The sequence below is a fragment of the Cebus imitator genome, unplaced genomic scaffold (genome assembly GCF_001604975.1).
Source record: "Cebus imitator isolate Cc_AM_T3 unplaced genomic scaffold, Cebus_imitator-1.0 Scaffold47, whole genome shotgun sequence".
NCBI lineage: Eukaryota > Metazoa > Chordata > Mammalia > Primates > Cebidae > Cebus > Cebus imitator.
Window position 1 is genome coordinate 8,512,672 of NW_016107362.1, and position 16,401 is coordinate 8,529,072.

General features: G+C 35.9%; 1 protein-coding gene across 5 annotated transcripts in view; it reads right to left on the bottom strand.

The window, feature by feature from the left end:
• Positions 1-1,915: 1,915 nt before the first annotated feature.
• PCDH7 (protocadherin 7) overlaps positions 1,916-16,401 on the bottom strand; it is a 415,738-nt gene continuing 401,252 nt past the window's right edge. For 3 of the 5 annotated variants that reach the window (XM_037738022.1, XM_037738021.1, XM_017527319.2), the window contains one exon: positions 1,916-6,216. In XM_037738022.1, coding sequence (XP_037593950.1) covers positions 5,840-6,216 — 377 coding nt within the window. In that variant the 3' untranslated portion in view covers positions 1,916-5,839. The remainder of the gene's footprint in view (positions 6,217-16,401) is intronic. The other 2 variants (XM_017527320.2, XM_037738023.1) reach the window with 2 other exon arrangements.

A 16,401-nucleotide genomic window follows, 5' to 3' on the forward strand; every position in this document is an offset into this window, starting at 1 on the left:
AAGCCAGTAGAGGGAAGAATGCTAATATTGGTAGAACGTTGTGTTGAAATTTTTATTAAACTGAAAATTATTGAAAGTAAAATCTCCCATACATGGTGGTTGTAATCTCAGCAATAGAGAAGTCTGAGGCAGAAGGATAGCTTGAGGGAAGGAGTTCAAGACCAGCCTGAGCAACATAGCAAGACCCTTCCTCTACAAGATAAAAAATAAGCTGGGCAGGGTGGTGGCACGTACCTGTAGTCTTAGCTACTTGGGAGAGAGGCTGAAGTGGGAGAATCTATTGAGCCCAGGAGTTCCAGGTGATGGTGAACTATAATGGAACAACTAACTGCACCCCAGCCTGGAGATGGAATAAAACCCTGAGTCTAAAAATTAATTAATTAAAATAAATAAAAAATAAGTAAAAATAAATGAAAGTAAAATCTACATTTCATAAATGGCTTATCTAACTACAGCTTATGTTGCAGGTATGAGACTTTCAAGATAAATCTTATAGTGAAGGTAAAATACTGCTGTGAACAGGTCATTGTGCTAAGGTCAAGCTTCTAAGTTACAGGATGAAATTCTTCCAATGAATCGGAGATGGTAGAATAATTAAATCTATGCCTTGGAAGCAGGACTGTGCAGTTTTTGTTGGCCTGCTTCATGCCTATCTTCTTTCTAAAGTGTATCCCCTTATATTTACATGTTTGAGTTTCCTTGTTTTATTTTTAAGTACATTAAGAATGTAATTTTATAGTCAAAAATGTTTCTTAAAATTGAAATAAAAAATTTAAAAGAAGACTACATAGTGACCTAATTTTATGTAGTCTTCCATTAAAATATGTACACGTTTAGTTTTCACCACTAGAAAAGTGGAAAGCCAAAACGAATGGACAAATCATTTCTTCACCCCATTCCAACTTGAAGGAGCCTTTCTCACCACATTTCACAATAATTCATTCTTTAGTGAAGAAAGGCTGGCAGTTAAACTCAATTTACAAACATATCTTTCATTCAAGACAGTATATGTCATTTAATATAAATAAAATATATTAAATTTTCACATAAGGCAGGGAGGGGGAAACTGGTAGAGAAACCTCAGACAAGGATCTTTAGAATGCTTTTTTCAAATTGGTAGATTTTAGCATTGCTATTGTGAGATGGGACAGAAATTCCAAGCAATCTGTTAGTAAACATAGAAATATTTTCTTTCTTTTTTAAGTTTCTGAGTTGAAAAGAAGGCCACTTTTAAGAGATTGGATAAGAGAAGGTGCTTACTTGAATAGATACCAATTTAATAAATAAAGACGATAACTGTAATAGGGACATACTGTTATAACAAATAGTAAGAATAATAATTAAAAATAGATTATAAATGATAGAAATATAAAAAGTAGAGAAAGTAAATTGAAGAAAAAATTACATTATCAAAGTAAAAATTATTTTTCCTTTATTTTCTCTACATTTTACATGATTTTTAAAAGTCTATAACTTTTTTGTATTTGTCATTAATTTAGATTAAACAAAAATTTCCTAAAAAAAAGATAACATTTTAACTTAGGATTACTTTTATCTTAAATGTGAAATTTCTGTAGATGCCTCTGAAAATAAATCAATCTTCATATTAATGACAAGTTATTTTTCCTACCATATACTGTAAGATTGTAAAGCTAGCCAGGTAAATGTCTCAGGAATTATTTTGATGAAAGTGAAGGATCTGAGTTCTATTCCATTATGAGGCAAAGTAATGTGACAGTTATGCGTGGTTCCCCCTATATCGACAGGTGCTGCCACATTAGCTTCCTTGCTGTGTCTTAATTTACAATGAATCAAACCATCTTAAAGCAAACTGGTACATGCATCCACTCACTTCTCGTCCAATCAAAACTGAATTACCTGTCAACAGAGAAGTACACTTACAAGTGTGAAACCATTTGACCATGTTATATTTTAATTTGCAGAGACAAAAATGACAAGCAATTTATTTACATAAAACTGTACAAAAGCAAATTAAATTATGTAAAGTATTTCATAAATAGTTGGACGAGTGTTTAATACATTTCGCCATGTTAAGCATAGTTGCGTGCATAGTGACTCATAATAAACGATGATAAATTGTTCTCTGCTTCACTATCAACATCCAAGTAGCAGAACAATAGTCAATGATTAACATTACAAACAGATCGTACCACACTGAATGCAAGTGCTTTAAAATGTAGGAAAATCTGAAAGTAAACCCTAGGTAGCTGAAAAAAATGATGCCTTCCTCCAGATGTTACCATTATACCTTTGCTTAGGTCACACCTAACAAGCTTTATTATATTCATGATCATTTTCATTTTTTGTTGTTGTTGTTGTTTTTTTGCTTAAGGACACATTTACTTATTTATCGCTGATAGCATATACCTAAGATTATTTAGGTCTTTACATTTCTCACGACTGTTTTTGGATGGCTGTTTGATTCTTGACAATTTCTTCTGGTCTGTGTGTTTTATTCTATCTTCCTACAAGACAGCTTCCTAGGGTAGGGTTTCAGTCAGACATCCTCAGTACCATCTTAGTTCTTCCTCCCATAAAAATAATGCCTCCCTTGTTTTCTGAAACTCAGGCAGCAGGCCAGTCAGAAGCCATATAGAAATGATATCTGGAGATTCAGAAAGAGCAGTAGATTTTAGACTGAAGCTACAGACGTTTTAATGCACATAAATTTATATAGTTACTCATTAATTTATAAATGTGTCCTAATGTATAATGCATGCAAAATTCACTTGAGATTCTTGTGTACATAAAACAAATATGGTTTATATACTGTACAACCAAAATGAAACTGCAGCTAAAAGAACACAACAAAAAAGAAATAAAGAATAAAATTCTGAATCAATATTTTACCTTGCAAAATGGACTGATTTCACTCCTGATAAAACCTGTTACTCTTACAATAAATGCTTTCATCTTTCAGTCAGATTTAAGCAGCCCATATTAATGTCTTAATTTCGCTTTATGAAATAACAATATTTAAGACTGGTCCATTATCTGAGTTTGTCAGAAGGCAAATTTTTAATATATTATTTATTATTTTCAGAAAATAAACACAGATAAATATACAGGATCAAAAAAGCTGGGAATAGCCCATTTCCCCTCATCGTCCAAACCCAACAACCGTTTTTTTACCATAACAACAGGTATAAAAGGCACAGTTGCTTATTTTGCATTCACTCATTTATTTATTTTTTTTGTTTCTTTTTATTGATTTTTTTTTTCAAAAGCACTCTATATATGGAGTGGCACCAGATTTAACCTATTCAAAATAAAAGTCATACAAACACAAAATATATTTCTGTGTCATGCCAGCTCATTATAGAATAAACATGTTATGATAGCTAATTCTACTAGAATTACTGTGAATACTTACAGTACACTGAATTTTATTCTTTCACACCCATTTTAGTTCTAAAGAGAGGTTCACGAGTTAAATGACAATGGCATGGCTGTCTTGAATGTGGTGCAAACATCATTGGGGAATGTGGATCCAATTAATCCAAAGGTCCGGTGTGACCCGTATTAGTTTTATAGACAAGAGAAGGGTTTAAGATAGAGTGAAATGAGCTATCAGTAGTTTCAATGTCTCGTGAAAGAAAGAAATGCATTAAAAAAAAGTTTGTCGAATATCTGTGTTATGCAATTATTTCCTTTGTAACGTGCAAGAAAAAATATGTATACATTTCATAAGTATCTTTAGAAGTATTTTGTCTTAATAGGTACTTACAGATTATACAAGGCAGAACTGCTTTAATGCAGTTTCCTAACAAAGTACTAGAATTGCATCTTTCCATAGTGTAAATAATACTCAAACATAAACATGTTCAATTACCGATATTTTAGTCCAATGTTTTTGTTTCATTACATATCTTTTTGCATCCTACCTATTATACATAAACTGACGTCAAAATGAAAACTTCATTTAAGAAAGAGCATAAGGAAATGACCCCCAAATAGTACCCCATCAAACAGAGAAGTGGTTTTCAAAGTTAAGTATTTTGAGGACCTATAGTAAATTACCAACCTATATTCCAGGCTGTGTCGCTTTATATTCTAAGAAATTCTGCAAAGCATGAAACTACCCAAAGCTACATTGTTTCTACAGTTTGCTAGATAGCAATCAAGGCTATGCCTTAACCAGCTTACAAACATTCATTGACATTGATGAGAGTTTGTTGTCTTCACACCTGTTATTCCCTATTCTGTCCATGGATTGTCACTTTCGTCTGAATGTCCCAGCTCAATTTTCAGGCATATTCGGTTATCCTCTATAGAGTAAGTGGCTCAAAATCTGCATATTCTGTTTCTTTTTATTGCACTGGAAAAACTCTGCTTTCAACTTTGGGATATACATCCTGTGAAAAATGTCACTGCCTAGAACCCCTTTCTTTCATGTTCAGTCTAAATTTAAAACATATATTAAACAATGTTCAAATCACATTCCTGATAAATTCAATTAGGGTGTCACCTTGTTTCAATGCTGTGAGTCTCAAAATATTTCTATATTGCACACAATTTAAAATTAATGCACTTGTGGTGCATGAACGTGTGCACTAAACAAGTAAAAAATGCAATTGTAATTTAAAATACAGATAAAAAGAGCAGCAAGCATAGCCTGGATTCTAAAATGATAATTGTGGACTTAACTAACAAGACTGTATACGAATGCATCTTTCTTGACCTACCCATGACCCATAAATACTATTTTAAAACATGGAATCTTCCCTGATAATATTACCTGCAACTAAACTTGAACCTCAACCAATTGCCTATTATAATACCAAAAATATATTCACTAGTTTTCATTCTTTGCGCTTTCAAATGAAATCCATTTTAAAAGAAGAAACATGTTCCTGGGCACTATAAAATAAGCTAGTGTTTGATTGTTTCTGTGTGCACACGGTTTCAGTTGCTTTTGTTTTAATGGTTTTCCATGTCAAGACCAAATCAACTTCATGATCTCCCTGATCCGCCATATGATCTTTGGCCTTTGGATGATACAATTGTTCAAGTTAGTTAATAATAGTGGTCCTGTTCTGAAAAAAATATGCTTTTTTATAAGTCATATAATTAGTGAAATTGATACATGTAATCAAGACTGTGTATACTGAGAATATTTGGTGAATGTATGAAATTGAAGTTGATGCTCTTGACCTGAAATAACAACATAGGCCAATTTAGGACTGCAATCACCCACTGAGTATTGTTTTGCTCTTAGTCTTTGTTGGAATATTAAAGCTTTGATCTTCCCAAAATGCTTTTTGATACAGTCCCTCTTTCTAAGGACTATACCTTTAGAGAGACTCTATCACTTTCAAAGGATTGCCTTTGATGGTGATAAACCATATCACGATGGTACGTCTGAAATATATTTTATCTGTCCTGTGTATTGTTGACCAGCCGGATGACACTCGAACAAAATCAAAGTGACTAAAATCATGCTTCAGCTTAGGGATAATGAGAGTGTGTTGTGTTCTGCTAATCAGGCTTCGTACAGTTACCGTGAAAGAAACTTGCAACCATTCCCTCTTTTTTTTCTTTTTTTTTTCTTTTGGAGAGGGGTGGGGAAGAGAACGTGAATGTTGGGAGTCAGTGAAGGGGTTAGACATGCAAGTAACAAGGATGGTCTCTACATTGTACAGTAGAATCAGGCTAACAGTATCACTAAAGGCCTGATCTGGAGGCAGAAGTGGCAGGCAAAGCTTTGTCTCTTTGGTAGCCCCTTCTCTGTGATTAAACCATTTTGCTTTGTAAGGTTTTTTGCCCCTTATTATCCTTTTCATACATGTAAAGAACTTTGCTGTTGCTCCTTTACAGCCTACAGGTAAACTTCTCTTCTAGTGAGAGTATTCACGGGAGATGGCTTATATTCCCCCGTTTTTGTAAGGGGAATATCCTCAGGGTGGGCTTCCTCATTTTTGCTGAAGCTAGCTGCATTGAAGGTCTCATAGGATGAGGTTAACTTTTTGTTCAGGAGGTTTCTGTTGCGGTCACCCATGATGGCAGCCTCCCCATTGGCCAGCTTTTCCTGGCTTCCTCGTTCATCAACAGGCATGAAAGTAGAGAGTTTAGGCTGGCTCTTCTTCCTCTCGGGAGAAGTGCGGACCGGCATCCAGCAGGAGTCTGAGTGGCCATACTCATCACACTCACGAGTGCACTTCCCAGTCAGGGCTACATCTGGAAGAGGCCTTGAATCTGAAATCCAAGGAGAATAACCCATTAGTATTGGACACTCCTCAACAGGCTTCCCTAATCTACATGGCATTGGGGGAAATATATAAATATATTCCTTACCATCTTTTTTTCTCATTTCCCAACACCCTCTAGCTCATCATTCCATAGGATACTTTTTAATCTCATGTGCATCAAATATAAGGTTTTGCAAAGACATTCAATATTATAGAATAGGAAAATAGACAAAATGATACATTTTGATACAAAATTGTGTAGATGAGACAGATATATATGTGTTTGTTACAGGACAGGGACATGAGGATATTCTCAATTAGAAGCTCTAAGTACATAGGTAAATTTGCATGAGTGTTAATATTTTCCACATCCATAAGAAAAATTATTAGATCCAAATAGACAATTTTCTGGACTTATAAATTATCCCAGAAGTGGTGTGCTTTTGCCAATTGGATTTCTTCCTGTGAATACATTATTCATGGAATGCAAATATGCAAAACCTTATATTTAAAATATATTCCAAGACATGGGGTGACATGGAAGTAGAATGTAAACTGACAGCACATTATGCAGTAAAAAGTAAAATACTGGTAGTTATAGGTATGAATATACTAACAATATCACGCACCTGCCCACCCTAGCCCACATCCCCCTCACCCCATGCCAAATGTGCTGTAGGATAATTCCCTGAAAGTTCACACAGAAATGCATTGGCCATATTAACTGAAATGTAATGTATTGGGTGAATATAGGCAAGTGACTACACTTTTGATGTACTTGCATGTACTCCTAATTAATGGTGCCTTCCAATAAAGTGGAAATGGCTTTTACTTCTAAAGAGCTAAATCATGTCCAAATAATTCTTAGGCAACAAGACTAAAGATGGCAAAATGTGTATGTGTAATTGAAAGCATGCATCTGTCTTTGGAGAATGGTTATGTATTTTCTAAATATTAAAAATGGTTTTATAGACTGTTTTTGTTTGAGAAAGAGAGAATGGGAGATAGAAAAACCTGCTCTACTTCAACAGATTCTAAGGCAATAACCTGGGGGGGGGGGTTTATTTAAAACGTTTTATTGTTTTTTTTGCCAAACAAAATAACATAATAATGATTGCATTCCAGTTATTATCACATGGTATCATTTTATTCTAAGACTTGGGACTTAAAGACTGACAAATCTGACCTCTGAAAATATATTTGCAATCAGTGGAATCAGTGAGATTTGCATATGCACAATCCTAGTAGATTTGTTTAAAATAGAAGAGAAGTTATTTAAATTATTCCCAATATAAGTACACTCTCTGCTTTTGCTTCCATATACCATCCCCTGTAGTTTAACATTTATATAGAATATTTTAGAAGTTTTACTTGGCTAAATCTCCTAAATTAAGGCTTTCCACTAATGCTGGTCATTTTTTCCTTCAATGATAGGTAACTGAAATATTGACAATTTTTGGCTCATTGATGATTGAACCTCAGTGTCCTGGGATTTTTATTGACCTGTACTAAGCGTTCACATGGAAATTCCAGTGTTCTACACAGAAATCTAGAATTACCTGACCTTCTTCTGTAGGTAAAGTGTAAGGTTAATTATTTATTCCAGTTTCTCATGCTGCCATTTGACTTCTAAGTGGGCATATTATCTTAATTTTATCATCAAAAGGAAAAAAGTACTTTATTAATAATTTTTTATCCTAAATTTTCTGTTTCTCAAAGGTGTAGTTTAGATGCATCGTAAAAGCCAAATTATTGACAAATTTTATTATTGGTTTTTGTAATCTAGTTGGTTTAAATGAACAAACTGCAAGTTCTTTGAGAATATTTCCTATCTTGGGATACTTTTTTTTTTTTTTTTAACTGACCTAAATGCTTTGAACAGGGGGAAAAAGGGGAAAAAAGTATACAAATGCAAAGTGTAAGATCGGGTCTACTTTTTACTCAAAATATTTCTTTTTTTTTTCACTGCTTCAACAAATCAAATGGTTCCTCTTTTCTTATGGTAGTCAATGGCAAGGACATGTGAAAGTAATCTGGAATTGAGCTTCTGAAATAGAAAAATAATATCTTTATAATGTATTTGTCTGAAATAGAAAAATACTATCTTTATGAATAATATCTTTATGAATGTGGTCATTCCCTGCAGAAATGACCCAGAATTGTCTCCTGTCATCTCTCCACATTTATTTATGTCTCACACAGTATGTCAGCTCACTTATACAATGACTTATACAGGTGGCTGCTTTTCAGGGATTAATTTGTGTTTTTAGCTTGAAAGTCATTGCACTTGTTTTCCCTCTGTTTGAGATGCATTTATAAACAGATTGTAATTCCATATTGATGCTCAAACAAGTCTTCTTACTTTTTAACTTGTGTACCTAAACTATCTACGGCTCATAAGCAATTATACTCATTTATTAAATAGATTGACTGAATCTCCAATCAGCTGTGAGATGCTCTTCAGTTCTTTCCTTCAGTCTTTACTTCATAGTCTGGAGTATTTTCTGACAAAATTGATTTCCTCTATTGCTTTTAATGAAAGGCAGCTTGTCTTCTGTGCCATCTTATACATGCAAGCTGCCACATCTCTATCCAAGAGGCATGACTTTTAATAAGGATCTCCTGTCATTTCCAAAGTAAAACACTTGATTGGGGACCACAGTGGAAGTTGACAAGCCTAATTGGCTGAGACAGGTTGCAGCGTTTGTCATCAAATTTAGAAAAATAATCAAGAAGGACTATAAGAGATTCATCACAAGCAATCAAAACTTCCAATTTGGTTGACTAAAGTGAATCTTCAAAAGAAACACCAGTGATTAACAAATGCAATCTGTATTATGATGCAACTTATTAAAGAAGGGCATGAGTGAAATTGTATTTTTCTTTGTTTACATATTTTCTTATTTTAATTATGCATGCATATATTATAAATTTTTAAAAACACAAAATTTATGCAGGATCTTAGAGAATCATCAAATGCAATTCTTTCTTCTTTGCACAAAAGAGATACTTTTAAACTGTCCTACTTTTTGTGGCATTATAGAGGAAAAACCTTTCATAATTAGTAACTCTTCTGATTCCTTCACTGAGGGATGTGTTTTCTAACATCTAAGAATATTATTTTATGCTTTAGCGCTGTTTTTTAAATTTTTGATCTTAGTGAAGATGGAAAACACCTGATCACAAATCTTCTTAGCTGGCATTGAGTGAATCAGTACAAATGGACAATAGGAAAATGTAGTAGTATTCTCTGCAAGCATTTTCCAAAATAAAGCCAGCTCTTCGGAGATTTTTTTCCGTATTTCTTAATGCCCCCATACCCCATCAATCATATCAAATTTTGAGAAGACTGGAAGTAAAAATGGGATCCACCAAATCCTGTTCTTGCTTAACATACTTGCAGAGGTTTCCATTTTAATCAAGTTATACTGTTTACTAGAACAACTGCATCATTTTAGAAAGTTAAGATCCTCTCCTAGACATAAAGTTAATGTCCCTCTTGAAAGTAGACAGTTTTTCTTTTCTTTTTTGTTTTGAGACGGAGTTTCACTCTTGTTACCCAGGCTGGAGTGCAGTGGCGCAATCTCGGCTCACCGCAACCTCCGCCTCCCGGGTTCAAGCAATTCTCCTGCCTCAGCCTCCTGAGTAGATGGGACTACAGGCATGCGCCAACATGCCCAGCTAATTTTTTTGTATTTTTTTAGAGACAGGGTTTCACCACGTTGACCAGGATGGTCTCGATCTTTTGACCTCGTGATCCACCCGCCTCAGCCTCCCAAAGTGCTGGGATTATAGGCGTGAGCCACCGCGCCCGGCCTCTTTTCTTTTTTTGAGACAGGTTCTCTCTCTGCTGCCCAGACAGTAGTGCGGTGGCACAATCTTGGCTCACCGCAACATTTGCCTCTTAGGCTCAAGTGATTCTCCTTCGTAGCTGCGGTTACAGGCACACGCCAGTACCACCCGTCTAATTTTTGTATTGTTGGTAGAGACAGGGTTTCACCATGTTGGCCAGGCTGGTCTTGAACTTCTGACCTCAAAAGATTCATCCGCCTCAGCCTCCCAAAGTCCTGGGAGAACGTAGACAGTTTTAAGCCATCATACTAGCGAACAATCTTAGAACAATTTCTAACACATGAAGTACTTCCCACATGAAGTTCATCTCTTTAATTTAGCACCTCAATCATATAGCAAGGAGGATGGAGCTGTGAAGGGGTCCAAGCTATGGGAGAGCTGAAGCCAAAGAATAAGTGTTTTGACTTTCAGTTTACTGTTTTCCCACTACAACACATTGCTTTTTCTTAAAATATCGCAGCTGAGTTATTTAGAGGTCAATTACTGCTACTTATAACCATCAGAAAAAGCTACAGTCTGCAAAGAAAGAGAAAACAAATCTGAGTAGCACAGGAAATAGATGCCACAGAGTCACAAATTTTACTAATTAGTGAAAAGAATGACACAACCTTCCTAAAACTATGTTTCTGAAGTGGGGACAATTATATGCTATCCTAAGAAGTCAGATTTTCACTCAAAAACATAGTATTTTTGTTCTTACTAAGCAGGGTATGTAGATGGGTGGTGGGCAGATGCTGCTAGATGCTGTTACAATGACCTCAATGAGAAGTGACAGATAGATAATAGATAAAATCATTAGAAATAACAAGGAAAGCCCAGATTTAGAGAGGAATTTCGTGTTTCCAGAAGCTGCCCTACACAATTCAGAACCCATTAGCAGCATCATGATGATAGGAGAGCACAGTAGACTCATTAAGACTTGAAGACAGTTCTGCACCAGGAAGGGTTTTAAGCATGCAGAGTTATGCCTCCTGCTAGATTCCAAGTCACTCACTCTAATCCAGGTCTGTGGCTTTGGGCTAGAGATACATGGATCTTTGTATTTACTGAGAGAAGATACGAAAAGGTTATATTTAGTTTTAATATATTGCCAATGAGTCTTCTTAAAGATCAGATATGTAAAACTGTATGCATCATTTGCTAATTTAATTCATACATTATTTGTCTTGCTGACCACATGAGATAAGTGGGCTGTAAGTTCATGTGTGAAGTTCCCTTACGTCTACACCATTCCTCCAGTTTGACCATTAACATCAAGCTCCAGCATATGACTAAGATTATTTGACAAAATCTGCAAAAAAATAAGTACCAATTTCTTTTCTTTATTAATTTATATTATTTAGTTTTATTTTATCTTATTTTTTGAGATAGGGTCTCACTCTGTCACTCAGGCTGGAGTGCAGTGGCACAATCTCGACTCACTGCAACCTCCACCTCCTGGGTTCAAGCGATTCTTGTGCCTCAGCCTCCTGAGTAGCTGGCACTACAGGTGTGCACCACCAAACCCAGAAAATTTTTGTATTTTAGTAGAGATGAGGTTTGGCCATGTTGGCCAGGCTGGTCTCGAACTCCTGACCTCAAGCGATCTGCCCGCCTCAGCCTCCCAAAGTGCTAGGATTATAGGTGTGAGCCACTGCGCCTGGCCTGGTATTTTCTTCCTTTAGAGACAAAATAATAGCAACAACAACAAACACACATATGAACCTTTTCCTTTATCCCTTTTTAAAGTGTTTGGTTTTCTTTCCATGCTTCTTGACTTCCCTCTACACAAAGACTTTTATTTTTTCTAGATGCACACTTAAATGCTGTGAAATTTGGTGGACTTATAGAAGATTTTACAAAAGGATAAACAGGAAAAATAAAAGATAAGTGAAAAGTATTTTATAAAAATTATTTTCACATTCCCTTCACTGTCATTGGTCCAAATGAAAATATCTCTTTTACTCAAATGATTAAATAAGTGCTTTATTCTAAAATAGCTGCTAGAAAATTGTTTACTTTCACCTTGTATGATAGGACTGAGGAAAAAATAATTAAATAAATGTTGGTTAACCAAACCTTTTTTTGGATAATTATTATCGCAGCTGATAAAGACTGGAGGTGAAGAGACAAGATCCAAAAGATGCACAACTGGTCTGGACTTGGCTTTTTCATATAAATAACTAATAGATCCCCGCCTTTTGCCTCTTGGGGAATTTGGGAAGACTAGACAGGCAAACACATCACCGTTCACAGTCACAGTTCACAGTCAGGGCAGGAATCACCGATTGAGACAAGCAGCCTGTGATCCTCTAAATGTGGGGACACTTTCTGGAAGACGGGAAATTTATAGTTATGTAAGTAAGTGTCACTCTGGCCACAAAAGGGCCATTAAGATTCCTAAAGCGTGTTCTAATTTATTACAAAATCACTTGATTTAACCAATTTAGAAGAACATGTGAAGACGGGCCAGTCACTCCTTGCTGTAGCATCATCTGTGTCACTCCTGGGCCTTTCCTGCAAAGAGTGATGAACTTTTGAAAAGAGCAGGAGATTTAGAGTCCCAATATTGCTCACTGTGATTTCCCGGCTCAGCCACTTAGAAGCTGTGTGACTTCTGACATAATTTTTCTGAGCTTCAAGTTCCTTATATGTGAGATAATAATACCTACTCCCCCATGTATTGTGAGATAAAAGAGTTTATGTCTATACAGCTCGTAATGTGGTCCCGGCTGCCGTGTAGGTGTTCAGTAAATAGTAGGTCATAGCCCCTGGAGCGATTTAAGGAGGTAGATATTTTTTTTCTCTCTGTAGTCTTCCAGGAATAAAAAGGATATTGTTGAAGAGAGCAGCCTCAGTGGCCAGGTGATCTAGATTCACATTCTAACTTTGTTACTTCACAGCTGTATGAATGTGGACAAGTTACTCAATTTTAGTTTCCTCATCTGGATAATAAATGATTAAGAATGTATTACTGTCTTAGAACGACTGTGAGAATTAAATGTAATTCTTTAATATATGTAAAGTACTTATAATAATTCTTGACACACGGTAAGGCCTCAATAAATATTACCTACTTCAGGTGCACACTCCCTTATCCAAATTCAGTCTTCAAAAGATCTTAGGAAACAAAACGGGTTTCTTTTCCCTCCTTCATAAGTTTATAACAAACCTGATATGAATTAATGCAAGGCTATTTTCATCCTTTTTAGCTCACATAGTGTGAATATTCATATGTTTTACTATAGAAATAATGTGTTTAATTAAATGCATGGCCTTAGAATCTTAGATTTTTAAAATAAAATATGTCACACGTATGATGTTAACTCTTATAACATATGAAGGATTCCAAATTTTGCGATATATCTGGCCCCAACAGTTTCAGATAATTTATTATAAAGTACCAATTGTCAACCAAATGGGTACATATTTTGAGTCACTGTTCTAGCAGTGCTAACAGATTTATGCTGATAGAGCCTGTGACACACAGAGCTATTGTCTATCTAGAAAAATATGCTGGCTACCGCATTCTGGTTACTCTACATTAGGCATCCTCTGAATACTTCTTTATTAGGCGTTTGCTGAAAAAAGATTTACTCAGTATGTGTCATGGTTGCTCAAAATTCGAGGGCAAATGATGTATTATTTGGAGTTATCTTTACAACCTCACAGATCAACCTCACAATTAATTGTTTCACTTGAAACTTGTCCCTAAGCTGTTGCCAGCTTGCTATCTTGCTTAGCTTGCATGGGCACTACAAGGACCAGCTCCATTTAAAGACGGGTCAAAATAAGCAACAAATTACTTTAAGAATATGAAGTTGAAAATCAGGACAAGACAATGTAAACACAGGGTAAATACCTAAAATGCAATGCTCTATTCATACATCAAAAATAATAAAACTAAACAAGCCGTTCAGCATGAGCTATGAAGATTTCATGATGCACGGATGTGAATTTCTTCCAGTCTCCCTACGCACACCCACTTTGGAATGTGACATTACTACTCTCACTGTCGATTTGCACCCCTTGAAGCTGGACTAGCGTTGACAACCAGAATGTGGCAGAAGGAACACTGTGCTATTTTCAGTCTAGCTATTAGGAGGTCACAATTTTTCATTCATTTCCGGAACTCTGGGGTCACCATCCTGAGAGAAAGCATGCTCTAGCCTCTTTGCGGATGGAACCCCATTTCAGAGAGAGAGATCCAGCTGTCCCAGCAAAATCTTTCCTAGCCAGTTCTCCAGGTGAATGCAGCCACATGAGTGAGCCAGGCAGAACATGAAAAACCATGTAGCCAATCCATAGAAATGTGGGAAGTAATTGATCTTTGTTGTTTGAAGTTTGAAGCCACTGAGTTATATTTGCGTGTTTGTTTGTTTGGAGGAAAGGGTTCATTGACAAAGCAATAGGCTACTGAAATAATTATCATAGATATATTACCTGCAGTAAATTAACTGTTCCAAGCAATAGCCTGGGATCTAATAACAATACATTCTACTTCTTTTACTTTTTTTGAGATAGAGTATAGGTCTGTTGCCAGGCTGGAGTGCAGTGGCCTGATCTCAGCTCACTGCAACCTCCGCCTCCCAGCTTTAAGAGATTCTCCTGTCTCAGCCTCCAGAGTAGCTGGGATTACAGGCACATGCTGCCATGCCCAGCTAATTTCTGTATTTTTAGTAGAGATGAGGTTTCACCATCTTGGCCAGTATGGTCTCCAGGATGGTCCTGATCGCCTGACCTTGTGATCCCCCCATCTTGGCCTCCCAAAGTGCTGGGATTACAGGCGTGAGCCACCGTGCCTAGCCCATTCTACTTCTTTTATGTCTCCTTATCATGGATAACAGACTGACCAATATCACCACGAGTACAACCCTTTTAACAGAATATTTTCAGAGACGTAAGCATATTTAATTAAGAGGATCAGGTAGAGGGCTACTATCTAAAGCTTTAGAAATTCCGGTCCTTTAATTACAGGATTCCACTGTGTTATACCTAGGAGTGCTCTAGTTCAAGCTGACTTGCCAAGACAATATTAAAATGTTTAAACACTTCTGAAAGCATCAGCAACTTTTCTCTGTACCTTAGGCTAAACTCAGACAGCAATTGAATGTATCTCAAGAAGCATTTACTGCCCTTAGGCTTAGACCACTGTCATTCTGAATTTGGCATTATTATATACAGTGGAGATTCTGCACGCCATGTCTCAAGCAGTCTTGCTGAATCAACTCAAACATGAATCTGCTGGTTGGCACATGAAAACTGCACTACAGCAGAAAAATGTGTGGAGACTGCTTGAAAGCGATCAATTTATGGACATCAGAGATGTGGCTTCACTTAGGTTCTCCTCTTTACCCATGCCAAGTTAGAGACAGCAGAGGTTCTCATGTGAAGGAGCAGAGTGGAAAGAAAGGAAAGAAGTGCTGCAAATGAGATGATTCTCTGATATGAATAAAGAGAGTTTATAAAACCCAGGAACAGACAGGACCACATATTCCACAATAACCAATGGATTATCGCTCTAAGAATAGACTCAACTCTTGGTCATTCATGTTTATTTTTTCATGGAAATAATCACAGCTTTCATGATTTTCCTTCTAGTCTCTCAGATTTTCTTATATTCAAAATTACTTACTCAGAAATTATGAACTTTAATATTCTGTTGAAAACTGAATGTACTGTCTCTTCCCATAAATGCAAATGTGTACCCAGAAAAGTTTACATACAGTTTCTGTGGGGTTCAAGATACCTGAATTAGCATCTCAGAATAGTTTCAACACCCAGGTGGATGAGAAAAAGGCAGTGTACTTTTACACTTGGACCTTTTTTCCTCCATTGAGTTAGAATCAAAGGTTAAGAAATATTTTAAAATTCAACACCTGTTATCAAAAAGTAGAAATGACATGTGGTAAATAAACTCCCAATCAGTGACACAAAGTTTTAAAACAAGCAAATTATAAAACACATATTTAGAAGAAAAGGAAACAGGTCTAATTATGTCAATATTTTAGGTTAGTTCTTCAGAGGCCCAAATCTGAAAATTCCAATAATTTGCAAGATTTTGTTTAAATAGAAAGTTGATGCTTGGGAATGGATTTAACCAGTTGGTGATCACCAACCTGAAAACCTGCTTTCTTTTGTAAAATCCACGTTCAGCATTTGTTTCAAACCAGTGTCTTGAATTGCCAGCAACTGAATCTTCACGTTTATTTGTCATAAGAAGAGAAATCAGTTCTTGTTATCATGGAAGTCCAAATAAGAACAATAATGATGCACATGGGGTGCTTTCTATAGGTTAACAGAATTTTTTGGTTACTTCACAATGATTTTACTAGAAAGTGTGTTAGTGTGGTACTAAAAG